The following is a 14,216-nucleotide window of genomic DNA, read 5'->3' on the forward strand; positions in this document are numbered from 1 at the left end:
ATCTGAATGATAAACCTAATTAGTCAATGATAACATTGTTGCAGAAGTACTTTGATTATATAAATAATTGATCAACATGTCCAACATTGTACATAAATCAGGCTGTTAGTCTTTTTGGTTTGAATTGTTTTACATTTTTTGTCATTTCAGGGCCTTTTATAGCCGACTCTGAGGTATGGATTTTTCTCATTGTTGAAGGTCTATATGTTGACCTATTGTTTTTTTTAAATTGAGAATGGAAATGGGAAATATATCAAAGAGACAACCACCCAACCAAAGAGCAGAAAACAGCCGAAGGCCACCAATGAGTCTTTAATGCAGCAAGAAAATCCAACACCAGGAGGTAGTCCTCAGTTGGCCCCTAAATAAAGATGTGTATTCAGTTCAGTGAAAATGGAGATTACACTAGATTCTGTCATAAATTAATCTTTGATAGAGGATTGTCTGATTGGCAATCATACCTAATCTTATTTTTATAACTTATTTAGCTGTTTATCAGTTTAAAGACACTTTTTTTCTTTTATTACATGCAAGCAGATTCCAGTTTATTTGAAGCAATGCAGTGAAAAGAAACGAAAAATTTGTAATGAAGCATTTATTTTTTTTACTTTATCAGTATTAATTTGATATTGAATGAAAATAACTTAGTAATATGGATTACGTAAAATTATTAGTTTTTTCAGATTAGAACACCCTCTACAATATCAATTACAAACATGGCAGAAAGTAAACAAACCACCTCATGAAATCGATTGTTTTCTCTAATTTCTTGCTTAATCGTACTCTATAGTCCGTACCCCTGTCTGGCAGGTTCAATTTTGGAGAATAAAACCGCAGACTATACAAGCCTTCATTCTGTATGCCATTAAGTCTCTGGTGGAGAGTTACCTTATTGGAATTCATACCACATCTTCTTATTTTAATAATCTTAATGCAATAGCAATAGCTAACATATTCATTTCTTCCACAGACCTGACTTGAGTCAATATGGAAATTATAACACTGTCATGCTTTGAGTTATCTTTATAAGTATAAATACTTGGACAAAACTAACTTTGCTGTCAAAGTCTGGACTTAACTTATGATATTCTCTATGAGGAATTACATATATTATTAAACAAACCTTATCTAGTTTTAACTTTATGCTGCCTAGAAAACTAACCTTACTATCCAGGTCAGCCTTGGACACTTGACCCTTCTTCGCCAGAGAAAATTTCATGCTTCCACTAGCATCAGATAACCTAAACAATTCCTTCTGGGAATCAGCTGCTTTATATTTCTTGGCTTCATCAGGAACATTTTCTTCATTCAAAGCTTTGTAAAATTCATGCTAAAATAAATATATATATGTAATATGATTACTTTTAAAAACTAATATTTGTTTTCTTTTGTTAACATTCCTTTACATAACATATTTTAAATGTCATGGTGGTCAGATTGTAAATTTACTAACACAAACATTCACATATATAAATATAGATTCTACCACTGAATTAAGTATGAGGAAATAATTATCTACTCGAGACAGTTTAAAAAAAAATATATGAATTTTCACTATCGAAAATGGAGAAATACTAAACAAGATTTGGTGGTAGAATCTGTTTCTCTTGTGATTCATAGACATCGTTTTGGATTTCAATGTGACATTTTTCGATGAACTACTACACATTTTTGTTAAGGAGCCAGCTGAAGCCTGTCTCCCAGTGTGGGATTTTCTTGCTTTGTCCATGACCCATTGGTGGCCTCAGGCTGTATAATGCTCTATGGTTGGGTTGTTGTCTCATTGACACATTCCCAATTTCTATTCTCACTTTTTAGAGAAGACAACTATGTATGAAATTCAGAAAAGAGCAAGAAAATTTGACTTTGTAATGGACTTTTAATTAATGGGGAACTCAGATCAAACTAGCCACACTGATAATTCAAATAATTAAACAACAGGTCAGGTATATGTATAATCTGTTATGTTTAAGTATCTATAAAATTACTTCTAATAGTAAACAGACCCCTAGTCAGTATCTGAGCAGCATTTTCCAAGCTATATATATATATAATTATATATATATATAATAACTTGAATATTATGGACAAAAATTTCAGATATGTACTTTTGAGGGCTGCGTATTCATTATTATTCAATTTCTCAATTCAGATTGAATTAAGAAAATACATTGTAATTTATGTAAAAACAGGACATATTTTGGAAACAATATATGAGAAAACTAGAAACAAGGCACAAAGTGGGATGAATAAGATGGAATAAATAGAACTCGAGGCTCTAAAGAGCCTGTGTCGCTCACCTTGGTCTATGTGAATATTAAACAAAGGACGCAGATGGATTCATGACAAAATTGTGTTTTGGTGATGGTGATGTGTTTGTACATCTTACTTTACTGAACATTCTTGCTGCTTACAATTATCTGTATCTATAATGAACTTGGCCCAGTTAAGTTTCAGTTGAAAATGTTAGTAAAAATTTACATATTTTATGAAAATTGTTAAAAATTGACTATAAAGGGCAATAACTCCCAAAAGGGTCAATTGACCATTTCAGTCATGTTGACTTATTTGTAAATCTTACTTTGCTGAACATTATTGCTGTTTACAGTTTATCTCTATAATAATATTCAAGATAATAACCAAAAACAGCAAAATTTCCTTCAAATTACCAATTCAGGGGCAGCAACCCAACAATGGGTTGTCCGATTCATCTGAAAATTTCAGGGCAGATAGATCTTGACCTGATAAACAATTTTACCCCGTGTCAGATTTCCTCTAAATGCTATGGTTTTTGAGTTATAAGCCAAAAACTGTATTTTACCCCTATGTTCTATTTTTAGCCATGGCGGCCATCTTGATTTGATGGCCGGGTCACCGGACACATTTTTTACACTAGATACACCAAAGATGATTGTGGCCAAGTTTGGATTAATTTGGCCCAGTAGTTTCAGAGGAGAAGATTTTAATAAAAGATTACTAAGATTTACGAAAAATGGTTAAAAATTGACTATAAAGGTCAATAACTCCTAAAGGGGTCATGTTGACTTATTTGTAGATCTTACTTTGCTGAACATTATTGTTGTTTACAGTTTATCTCTATCTATAATAATATTCAAGATAATAACCAAAAACAGCAAAAATTCCCTAAAATTACCAATTCAGGGGCAGCAACCCAACAACGGGTTGTCGGATTCATCTGAAAATTTGAGGGCAGATAGATCTTCACTTGATAAACAATTTTACCCCATGTCAGATTTCCTCTAAATGCTTTGGTTTTTGAGTTATAAGCCAAAAACTGTATTTTACCCCTATGTTCTATTTTTAGCCATGGCGGCCATCTTGGTTGGTTGGAACGGGTCACGCCACACATTTTTTAAACTAGATACCCCAATGATGATTGTGGCCAAGTTTGGTTTAATTTGGCCCAGTAGTTTCAGAGGAGAAGATTTTTGTAAAAGTTAACGACGGACGACGACGCGACGACAGACGGCGGACGCCAAGTGATGGGAAAAGCTCACTTGGCCCTTTGGGCCAGGTGAGATAAAAATCACTTATAGTATAAATATGGCAAAAAATATAAAAACAGGGTTCATGCAGAATATATAACAATCAAATTTGAAAGTATCTATCATTTTGTGTACAAAAATAAAGGTTTTATTGTCTTTGTAAACAAGCATCAGTCCAAACTAAATTTCCAGTGATAATGGAACTTTGCATTCAATTCTTAACAAAAGTTTTAAAATTATGCATGATTTAAAGAGGTACATGTGGGTTGGTTGTGTCAAACAATAATTTTTTTTTTGGAATAGACACATAAACACACAAGGCTGCAAACACTTACCCAATGTTTTGCCTACATACATATATATCAAAGTTTAGAAATAACCATTCTCTTATCACATGGATTGTATTACATTAATCATGTTGATTTTTACACTGCTTTATAACATCTATTATAATTTCTGTGTGGTAAGGGGTATATTTTAATTATTAATTCATTATTATATCAGATAATTAATGTATTTTTCTTGAGATGGGTAGCAACTTCGTGGTGTAGTGGTTATGAGAGCCGTGGTGTAGTGGTTAGTGCATCGGACTACTTACACAAAGGTTCATGGTTCGATTCCCGTCTGGGATGAAAATTTCAGGAACTGAATTTTCGGCTCTCCCTTGACACCATTTGCGAGTATGGTCTCGAGGAAACAATGATAGTCCGTCGGAAGGGGACGATAACTGGCTGACCCGTGTTAAGAGAGAGCCATATCTCTTGCACGTTAAAGACACCCTTGTAGATTTCGAAAAAGAGCAGGCTAATGCTGCTACAAGGCAGCACTCGCACCCGCAAAGTGGAAAGGGATTAATATAAGTTGCAAAACTTGTTTCCCAATCCACTATAAATAAATATGTTTAAACTAAACTTCTTTCTTTTATTGTGAGGGCACTATGCTACTTTCACATGAAGTATAAATATTATAAATAAATAAACCTGTTATCTAATTCCTGTCTATAATACAGTGTCAGGAAGTTGACATGAGTTTATATTGTACTTGATTAACTGAGAAAACCTGACAAAATTGAGTGCAATATTTTTTAATAAGTACTTTATACAAACAAGATTCAGTTGAAACTGAATAAGTAAAAAATAAAATAAAACATTTTTCAACTAAAAATTCAAAACATCTGGTTTTTTTTAACCACTTTTAACACTAAAATCTAACTGAAAACATTTTCTATATATTTTTTTATTTTTTATTGAATAATTTCAGGAATTGCTTTAAAACACATAAATGGTGAACATAATTATCTATAAATAAACTCACATCTTTATCAGTACTGCCCTCATCTAGAACTTCACTTGAAGCTTTACCATTTCTTTCATCTTTCAGTTTAATACAATACTGCATGGCCTGAAAAATAGTACCAAAGCTAATAAGACCCTGTACATATTACCTAGTAACAACCAGGTGTATTTGCCATTCTCTCTATTTAAGCTTATTATATGACTGCGCATGTAAAGATTTTATCTATTTTATATATTTAACATATTCCTTAAAGCTCCTACCAAATTTTCTAATAAAATGATGTAGAAATGGATGGGACTGTTAATTATGTTTAGTAGCATTAAACTTACAAAGTTTTCTAAACCAGATAAATAATATTAAATGTCTCTTCAATGATTCTTGAGGCCAAAATATTTGAAAAATCAAAAGCTTATTAAAAAGAGTTATCATAAAAATTCAAGAAGGAACAAAAAGTATAAAAAAGATAGCATGCCTGTTATCGTCCAATTAAATGTTGTATTGTGAGCCAATTACTCATCTGTCAAATTGGCTATTTATAACATATGTTGTGTTTTAAAGCAATGTATTTCATCAATTAAATTTCCAATGATTTTATTTATTAACTGCTGTTAACTGAACAACTTAATCCAGGCAACTGAAAAACATAGGTCATGCAATATTTTTATGCCCCTTCTAGCTGAATAATGTTTTCCCGTCTGTATGTCCATCAGAATGTCCCTTGTCAGGTTAAAGTTTTTGTTTAAGGTAGTTTTTGATGAAGTAAGTCCAATCAACCAGAAACTTAGTACACATGTTCCTTATGATATGATCTTTATCATTTTAATGCCAAATTAGAATTTTGACCCCAATTTTACGATCCACTGAACATAGAAATGATAGTGCAAGTGTGGCATCTGTGTACTATTGTCACATTCTTGTTGTTATATTTTTAACTATTGATACGTCATCAGACTCTCAAACATACTTTTCAGTGTACAACAAAATATATGGGTGTGTGTCAAATAAGTTTCTAAATACTGGATATAGACATTTATTATTGCTATTGAGTAAAAAATAAACCTAAAAAAAAATCAATCACCTGTAGGGACCTAAAAAGAAAGTTCTGTAATATCAGTGGCGTAGCTTGAATGTATGCTCAGATGCTCAAGCATCCACATCATTTTGACAGGAAAAAAAATATAAATAAAGATATGTTCGCAGCAGTTAAACTCAAAGGAATCCGTATGTAACAAGGGTTAGGATATGAGGATAACATCCAATTATTTCCAATGAAGTATGCGTGGTCTTTTATTAAGGATAATTAAGTTCATGTAATAAAACAAGATGGATAAATCGCAGAAAAGTGTCCTCGATTTTTTTTCGTAAAAAGATTACGTCGTCGGCTACGGCAAGTGCAGAGGACGATGGACAGATCCTCGGACATGTTTCATCTGAAATTGAGCCTAGCAGAGCGAAGGCTTCTACAACTGACTAACAACATAACTGACAACTAAACCACCATATCCTAATATCCTTTCCTGTGATATGAAAGACGATGTGAAAAAAAACTAATCTATAATAGAGTGTGATCATTCCTAGGCTTATCAGTAAATTCCAGTTTCTATCTAGGTCCACATATTAATTTTATTTTCAATAAAAGAACAAAGTTCCTATGTCTTCTGCATTGCACATATTTTATGTAACCAAGGAACAAGGGCAATAACTAATAAAAAATAATGTTTTTCCTTTTCCTTTTATTTTTAATGGAGAAATTCGATGATGTCCCCTGCAACGCATTAATGGGATCACTTCAGTTCCTATAATCCGAAGTGCCACTGTGATAGGGCCGTTTTTTGAGAAAGGCTAGGAAAGGGGATCACTTCAGTTCCTTTATACAGAAGTGCCGCTGTGATGGGGCCGTTTATGAGATGTCAAATATAAGATTGGTGGGAAACTTTTACATAAAATAAATAAATTATGAATTACATTCAATTTCCAGAATTTCGAGAAAACATTAAAATTTTGTTTGAAATATAATTTATATGAATTGGTGGGAATTTTGAAATTAAACAAAAATCTAATCAGTGTCTGATTCTAGGGGAGTACATGTGCTTACAGGAACAATGTCTGAAAAAAATATAATTCCACATCATTTCAACCCTGGCTACGCCACTGAATATGGTAAATAAAATGTTTGTATACCAACCTTCATTCTCTCATCTTTGTTAGAACCAGAACCATTCCACTGATATATTTGTAGACCTAAATCTAGAATATACACATCACCAGAATCAAGTAAGTCTTTGTTTCTTGGTACCTTTAAAGATTATAATATATACAATTAATCTATGTCTTAGACAGAGGTCATGTAGTAAGCATGAAATACTGTACAATTCTTACTTGATTTGTTAATTTACCAATACTTAAATGAGAATATATATATATGCAAGGGTGAAGGTTGGTACCTATTTAAACAATTAACCCGCTTCATTTATTTGCACCTGTTCTAAGACAGAAACCTGATGGTGTTGTTTGTTAATGTGGTTCATAAGTGTTTCTCGTTTCTAGTTTTTATATGTTTACACCGTTGGTTTTCCTGTTTGAATTATTATAAACTAGTAATTTTTGGGGTCCTTTAATAGCTTGCTGTTCAGTGTGAGCTAAGGCTCTGTATTGAAGACTACTTTAACCTATAATGGTTTTTCTTTTACAAATTGTGACTTGGATGGAGAGTTGTCTCATTGGCAATCATATCATATCTTCTTACATCTATATATATGAAATGAGAACTCATACAAACCTCTCTAACTTCCACATGTTTCCTGGTTCCACAAAAATGGAACAGTCTAGGTGTATACTCCTCAGGTTTGACATGTCTAAATCCAGTATCCGCTCCTCCTTTAAGAATTCTGAAAATCAATTTACATATTTCTTTTTTAATGGCATCAATGTTCTTTTTTGCATCACATATCATACTTGTGCATATTGTGCCATAACAAGTAAGATGATATGACCACATGGGCACAAGGTCATATGACATGTGGACCTTTCATGTAATGTTCTTTAGACCTTATCCTGAAACTTAACAAGACCAATGGAACAGGTAAATAAGACCAATGTTTAAAACAGGAATTTGAAAACATATATCATCATAAAAAACTTTTGTGTACTTAGTTGAAAGTGTGATTAAGATAAACATGTGTTAACAAATTTTGATTTTTTTTTATGCCAGGAAACTATTTCAGAAATGTCTGCAGCAATGACACGTATCTGAATTTTTTCACACAAATTTCTGACATTTTGAGATGAATTTAAAGTTATGATCCTTTTTTTAAAAATGTCCCAATTATTTATAATAGATTTACTGCATCAAAAAACTAATATTGATGGTTTATCCATTTTTACTTCATGATGCTTCTTCTAGCACCATTTATGGAATGCAAGTTTAAAGTTAAAATAATTTTTGATGACTTAAAACTGTAAATTTTCATGAATCGTATGGAATACTGGAACTTTCAATCTAATACTAAATTAAAAGTGATTTCAGATTAATTTACGGGATTTGAACAGTATTTCTGCAGGTTAAACCAGCTAATTTTGAAAGCCCATGTTTTTTATGAATTAAGATTAAACAATTCATGGTATCCTAATATACCTGTAAATACTTTATACAATGAAAAAAAAAAATCAAAACTGAACCACCTTTCTAGAAAGTCTTAGTTTGCCAAGAAATCAAACCATCGTCTTCGACAACTTACGTGATATTATCAAAATAGGATTTAAAGAGTTCTGATTCATGTCCCTGGACTTCACGATGCTGGATTGGTGCATCATTAAGGAATGTGTCCAATTCTACAGTCTTGTAAGCTGCTGTTCCATACTCATCCTACAAAGTGAGGGAAAACAACATGACAAATTGTTATAGCCTAGCAAATCTATTTCAATACTCATGATATACGATGCATTGTCAAGGAAAAAGATTTATGAGGTTACTGTCTCATTGGCATATGCCCGGATTTCATTAAAATGAGTCTGAAATAGAAGAAACTAGTGTCTAGCATACAAAATTTTATTCCTGGTATCTATGACGAGTTTATTTACAACCAATGAATAGATGCCTCTTCTGATAGAGGTTTCATCCCTGAGGGTATCACCAGCCAAGTAGTGGACACTTCTGTGATGACATGAACTGTATATCATTGATATTGTCATATTAAATTATCATGATTATAAATGAACTGCTATCAAGAATAGATTACTTATGCTGTAGTTCATGTATTTGGAAAAACCTTTTGGAAATTTTGAGTCCTCAATGCTGTTTGAGTTGATTTTAGAATATTATACCTATGTACTGTATTGACCAATCCAAAAGTGATTTGAGAATATTATAGTATAATATTCTCAAATCACTTTTGGATTGGTCAATACAGTACACAGGTATTATATTCTCAAATCACTTTTGGATTGGTCAATACAGTACACAGGTATTATATTCTCAAATCACTTTTGGATTGGTCAATACAGTACACAGGTATAATATTCTCAAATCACTTTTGGATTGGTCAATACAGTACACAGGTATAATATTCTCAAATCACTTTTGGATTGGTCAATACAGTACACAGGTATAATGTTCTCAAATCAATTTTGGATTGGTCAATACAGTACACAGGTATTATACCTGTGTACTGTATTGACCAATCCAAAAGTGATTTGAGAACATTATACCTGTGTACTGTATTGACCAATCCAAAAGTGATTTGAGAATATTATACCTGTGTACTGTATTGACCAATCCAAAAGTGATTTGAGAATATTATACCTGTGTACTGTATTGACCAATCCAAAAGTGATTTGAGAATATAATACCTGTGTACTGTATTGACCAATCCAAAAGTGATTTGAGAACATACCTGTGTACTGTATTGACCAATCAAAAAGTGATTTGAGAATATTATACCTGTGTACTGTATTGACCAATCCAAAATTGATTTGAGAATATTATACCTGTGTACTGTATTGACCAATCCAAAATTGATTTGAGAATATTATACCTGTGTACTGTATTGACCAATCCAAAAGTGATTTGAGAACATTATACCTGTGTACTGTATTGACCAATCCAAAAGTGATTTGAGAATATTATACCTGTGTACTGTATTGACCAATCCAAAAGTGATTTGAGAATATTATACCTGTGTACTGTATTGACCAATCCAAAAGTGATTTGAGAATATAATACCTGTGTACTGTATTGACCAATCCAAAAGTGATTTGAGAACATACCTGTGTACTGTATTGACCAATCAAAAAGTGATTTGAGAATATTATACCTGTGTACTGTATTGACCAATCCAAAATTGATTTGAGAATATTATACCTGTGTACTGTATTGACCAATCCAAAATTGATTTGAGAATATTATACCTGTGTACTGTATTGACCAATCCAAAAGTGATTTGAGAATATAATACCTGTGTACTGTATTGACCAATCCAAAAGTGATTTGAGAATATAATACCTGTGTACTGTATTGACCAATCCAAAAGTGATTTGAGAACATACCTGTGTACTGTATTGACCAATCCAAAAGTGATTTGAGAATATTATACCTGTGTACTGTATTGACCAATCCAAAATTGATTTGAGAATATTATACCTGTGTACTGTATTGACCAATCCAAAATTGATTTGAGAATATTATACCTGTGTACTGTATTGACCAATCCAAAAGTGATTTGAGAATATTATACCTGTGTACTGTATTGACCAATCCAAAAGTGATTTGAGAATATTATACCTGTGTACTGTATTGACCAATCCAAAAGTGATTTGAGAATATTATACCTGTGTACTGTATTGACCAATCCAAAAGTGATTTGAGAATATAATACCTGTGTACAGTATTGACCAATCCAAAAGTGATTTGAGAATATAATACCTGTGTACTGTATTGACCAATCCAAAAGTGATTTGAGAATATTATACCTGTGTACTGTATTGACCAATCCAAAAGTGAACATCAAAACATAGTTCTTCTCCATCTTCTTCTTTGTAGGTCTGTTAAAATAATAAGGTATTGTTAACTAGGTACACATCTATCATTCAATCTTAGAAGGTCAAATGAGAGGTCAAACCTAACACCAATTTCTTATTGAACTTGTTTATTATGAATATAACTTTTTAGTCCTGATAATCACTCCTTTCTAGAACATAAGTCGAAGAGTCGGAAGAGAACAAGACAAAAATTATTATCATACTACATTTGTTATAAACTAGTCAAATTGATGCCCCGAATTCAACTCTGAAGTAACTGTGTTATAACAAAGTTAATGTGAGACTCCTTTGAGATTTATTGTCTCTAAGTGACACAAATGATGCCCCCTAAGATTTATTTTAAAATACCTGATACAATATATATCATGATACAAAAATGATACATAACAATGATTATCCTTAAGGAAATTAACACTTAACCCATTTAACATGTTAAACAGAAGTCATTTTAATACAGTATACAAGTACCTTTAAAATGAAATATGGTCATTATTAGTCATAGGGTATTAAATCTTATTGATGATCTTGGTAAAGAGAACCAGAGAAATAAGACCTTAATAAAATACAAATATTCCATATACTTGTATCAGGTAAATAGAATTTGTTAAATTCATGAAAATAAGTTTCAATAAAAATCTCAATCAATGAGAATATGAACCCTACAAATTAAATGAATCCAGAGTACTTGTCAAAATTCACAAATCAAGCCTTAATGTTGAACTAACATATCTGATTGTTCCTCCAATTCAATTCCTTTACGATGAAATCTGATGAAGTGATTTGAAAATTTTATTTGAATTCATCAATCTCCCCCACATTTGCATTTTAATTATGTAGTAAATATATTTTTATTCATTTCACAGAGTACAACCTGACATATTTTCATGCTTTCTATGTGTTTTTTTATGTAAAATGCTAAATCTGTAATCATTCCAAAGAATTTTAATTTTAATATAGTAGCACTTATACCAGAAAAATAACATCCTATAAATATTACTGAAGTTTTAAGTACATCTTACATTTAATATGATATACGAGTCCCCATTGTAAAACTTGCCATACTCTTCTCTTGGCCAGTCTTCAACTTTGAATTTCTACAATAAAAATATCAAAATTTCAAATCTGTTTTTATTATACATATATATCATGTATATATAAGCGCCTAAAAAGTGTACAAAACATGACCAATATCAAAATAAACTGTTATTACAGAGATATGTCTTGCTTTTTTGTTATTTTGATTATGCAAATGTTGAAATTAAATTGGCAATACTTAAAACAAGTTAGGCTAATATTCAAAGTCAATGAACCATGACTGAGGTACATGGCTAAACTATATCCATGTAAATGAGATGTACCAATGCTAAAAATACAACTGCATACCAAATTTCATTGACTTATTATAAGTTATTCCCTTTAAACAGACCACAACAAAAATAATAACTTGTAAACAGAGTTTTGTAAAAGTTTCAAAGTCAATGGACCATGAAGAGGGGGGTCGAGCTTCATAATCTCCATGGAAACAAAACTAACAAATGCCAATTAATTTGCATACCAAATATCATTGACTTGACATAAGCAGTTTATCTTAAACTGATCTAATCACAAACTAATACATGTAAACTAAGCAAAAGTTTAAAGTTGATAGACCATGACAGGGTTAAATATTATCCATTGAAATAAGATGTGCTAATGCTTGTACAACTGAATAACAATTAACATTGGCCTTCCACTTATGGTTCCCTTGAACTGACCTAATCACAAACTAATACATACAAGAGTGCACACACTGAAATGTCTCGCCTTCTTTACTAATCATTGATTTTATGTTGATAGTCCTAAGTATAAAGCTTGATTACAACTGTCACATAAACTTAACATTAACCAAGATAGCTAAACAAAGACCAATGAACCATGAAAAGTAGGTCAAGGTCAGATGAACCATGCCAGTCAGACATGTACAGCTAACAAAGCTTCCATACAACAAATATAGTTGACCTATTACTTAGTTTAAGAAAAATAGACCAAAACACAAAAACTTAACACTGTGCAATGAACCGTGCAATTGAGGTCATGGTCAAATAAAACCTGCGGGACTGACATATAGATCATAATATATTTCCATACATCAAATATAGTTGACCTTTGGCATATAATATTAGATAAAAAGACCAAAACTTAAAAACTTAACTTTGAAAATGAGGTCAAGGTCAGATGACACCTGCCCGCTAGACATGTACACCTTACAACCATTCCATACAACAAATATAGTAGAACTATTGCATAAAGTATGAGAAAAACAGACCAAAACACAAAAATTTAACTATAACCACTGAACCATGAAAATGAGGTCAAGGTCAGATGACACCTGCCAGTTGGACATGTACACCTTCCAGTCCTTCCATACACCAAATATACTAGCCCTATAACTTATAGTATATGAGATATGGACTTGACCACCAAAACTTAACCTTGTTTACTGATCCATGAAATGAGGTCGAGTTCAAGTGAAAACTGTCTGACGGGCATGAAGACCTTGCAAGGTACGCACATACCAAATATAGTTATCCTATTACTTATAATAAGAGAGAATTCAACATTACAAAAATTTTGAACTTTTTTTTCAAGTGGTCACTGAACCATGAAAATGAGGTCAAGGACATTGGACATGTGACTGACGGAAACTTCGTAACATGAGGCATCTATATACAAAGTATGAAGCATCCAGGTCTTTCACTTTCTAAAATATAAACCTTTTAAGAAGTTAGCTAACGCCGCCGCCGCCACCGCCGTAGCCGGATCACTAACCCTATGTCGAGCTTTCTGCCACAAAAGTTGCAGGCTCGACAATAAAATAAGCAAAGGTTTCAAAGTCAATAGACCATGACTGAGGGGGAAGAGCCAAATAATTCCCATGAGGAAGGTGTCCATTTCAAACTTTTTTAAACAAACTTTCTCAGTCATAGCAAAACAATTTAAATATCTTCCAAAATTAGGCAATATTATTTTGAGCTTAAATAACAACCTTGAAATTCAAAAATGTCACCTTGGTTGATTTGCATATTAAACAAAGGACACAGATGGATTCATGACAAAATTATGTTTTGGTGATGGTGATGTGTTTGTAGATCTTACTTTACTAAACAATCTTGATGCTTACAATAATCTCTATCTATAATGAAATTGGCCCAGAAGTGACAGTGGAAAATATTTTGTAAAAATTTACAAAAATTCAAAAAATTTATGAAAATTGTTAAAAATTGACTATAAAGGGCAATAACTCCTTAAGGGGTCAATTGACCACTTTGGTCATGTTGACTTATTTGTAGCTCTTACTTTGCTGTACAGTATTGCTGTTTACACTTTATCTCTATCTAT

The 14,216-nt window shown here is 32.0% G+C and overlaps 1 protein-coding gene across 2 annotated transcripts in view; it reads right to left on the bottom strand.

The window, feature by feature from the left end:
• The window catches only part of LOC143070499 (gelsolin-like protein 2), a 36,446-nt gene that overhangs the window by 5,304 nt on the left and 16,926 nt on the right, over window positions 1-14,216 (bottom strand). For both annotated transcript variants that reach the window (XM_076244765.1, XM_076244771.1), the window contains exons 5-11: window positions 11,858-11,932; window positions 10,770-10,841; window positions 8,540-8,667; window positions 7,582-7,690; window positions 6,988-7,098; window positions 4,821-4,907; window positions 1,163-1,330 (exon numbers count right to left, since the gene is read on the bottom strand). In XM_076244765.1, the coding sequence (XP_076100880.1) occupies window positions 1,163-1,330; window positions 4,821-4,907; window positions 6,988-7,098; window positions 7,582-7,690; window positions 8,540-8,667; window positions 10,770-10,841; window positions 11,858-11,932 (750 nt within the window). The remainder of the gene's footprint in view (window positions 1-1,162; window positions 1,331-4,820; window positions 4,908-6,987; window positions 7,099-7,581; window positions 7,691-8,539; window positions 8,668-10,769; window positions 10,842-11,857; window positions 11,933-14,216) is intronic.

The sequence above is a fragment of the Mytilus galloprovincialis genome, chromosome 1 (genome assembly GCF_965363235.1).
Source record: "Mytilus galloprovincialis chromosome 1, xbMytGall1.hap1.1, whole genome shotgun sequence".
NCBI classification, from domain to species: Eukaryota; Metazoa; Mollusca; class Bivalvia; order Mytilida; family Mytilidae; genus Mytilus; species Mytilus galloprovincialis.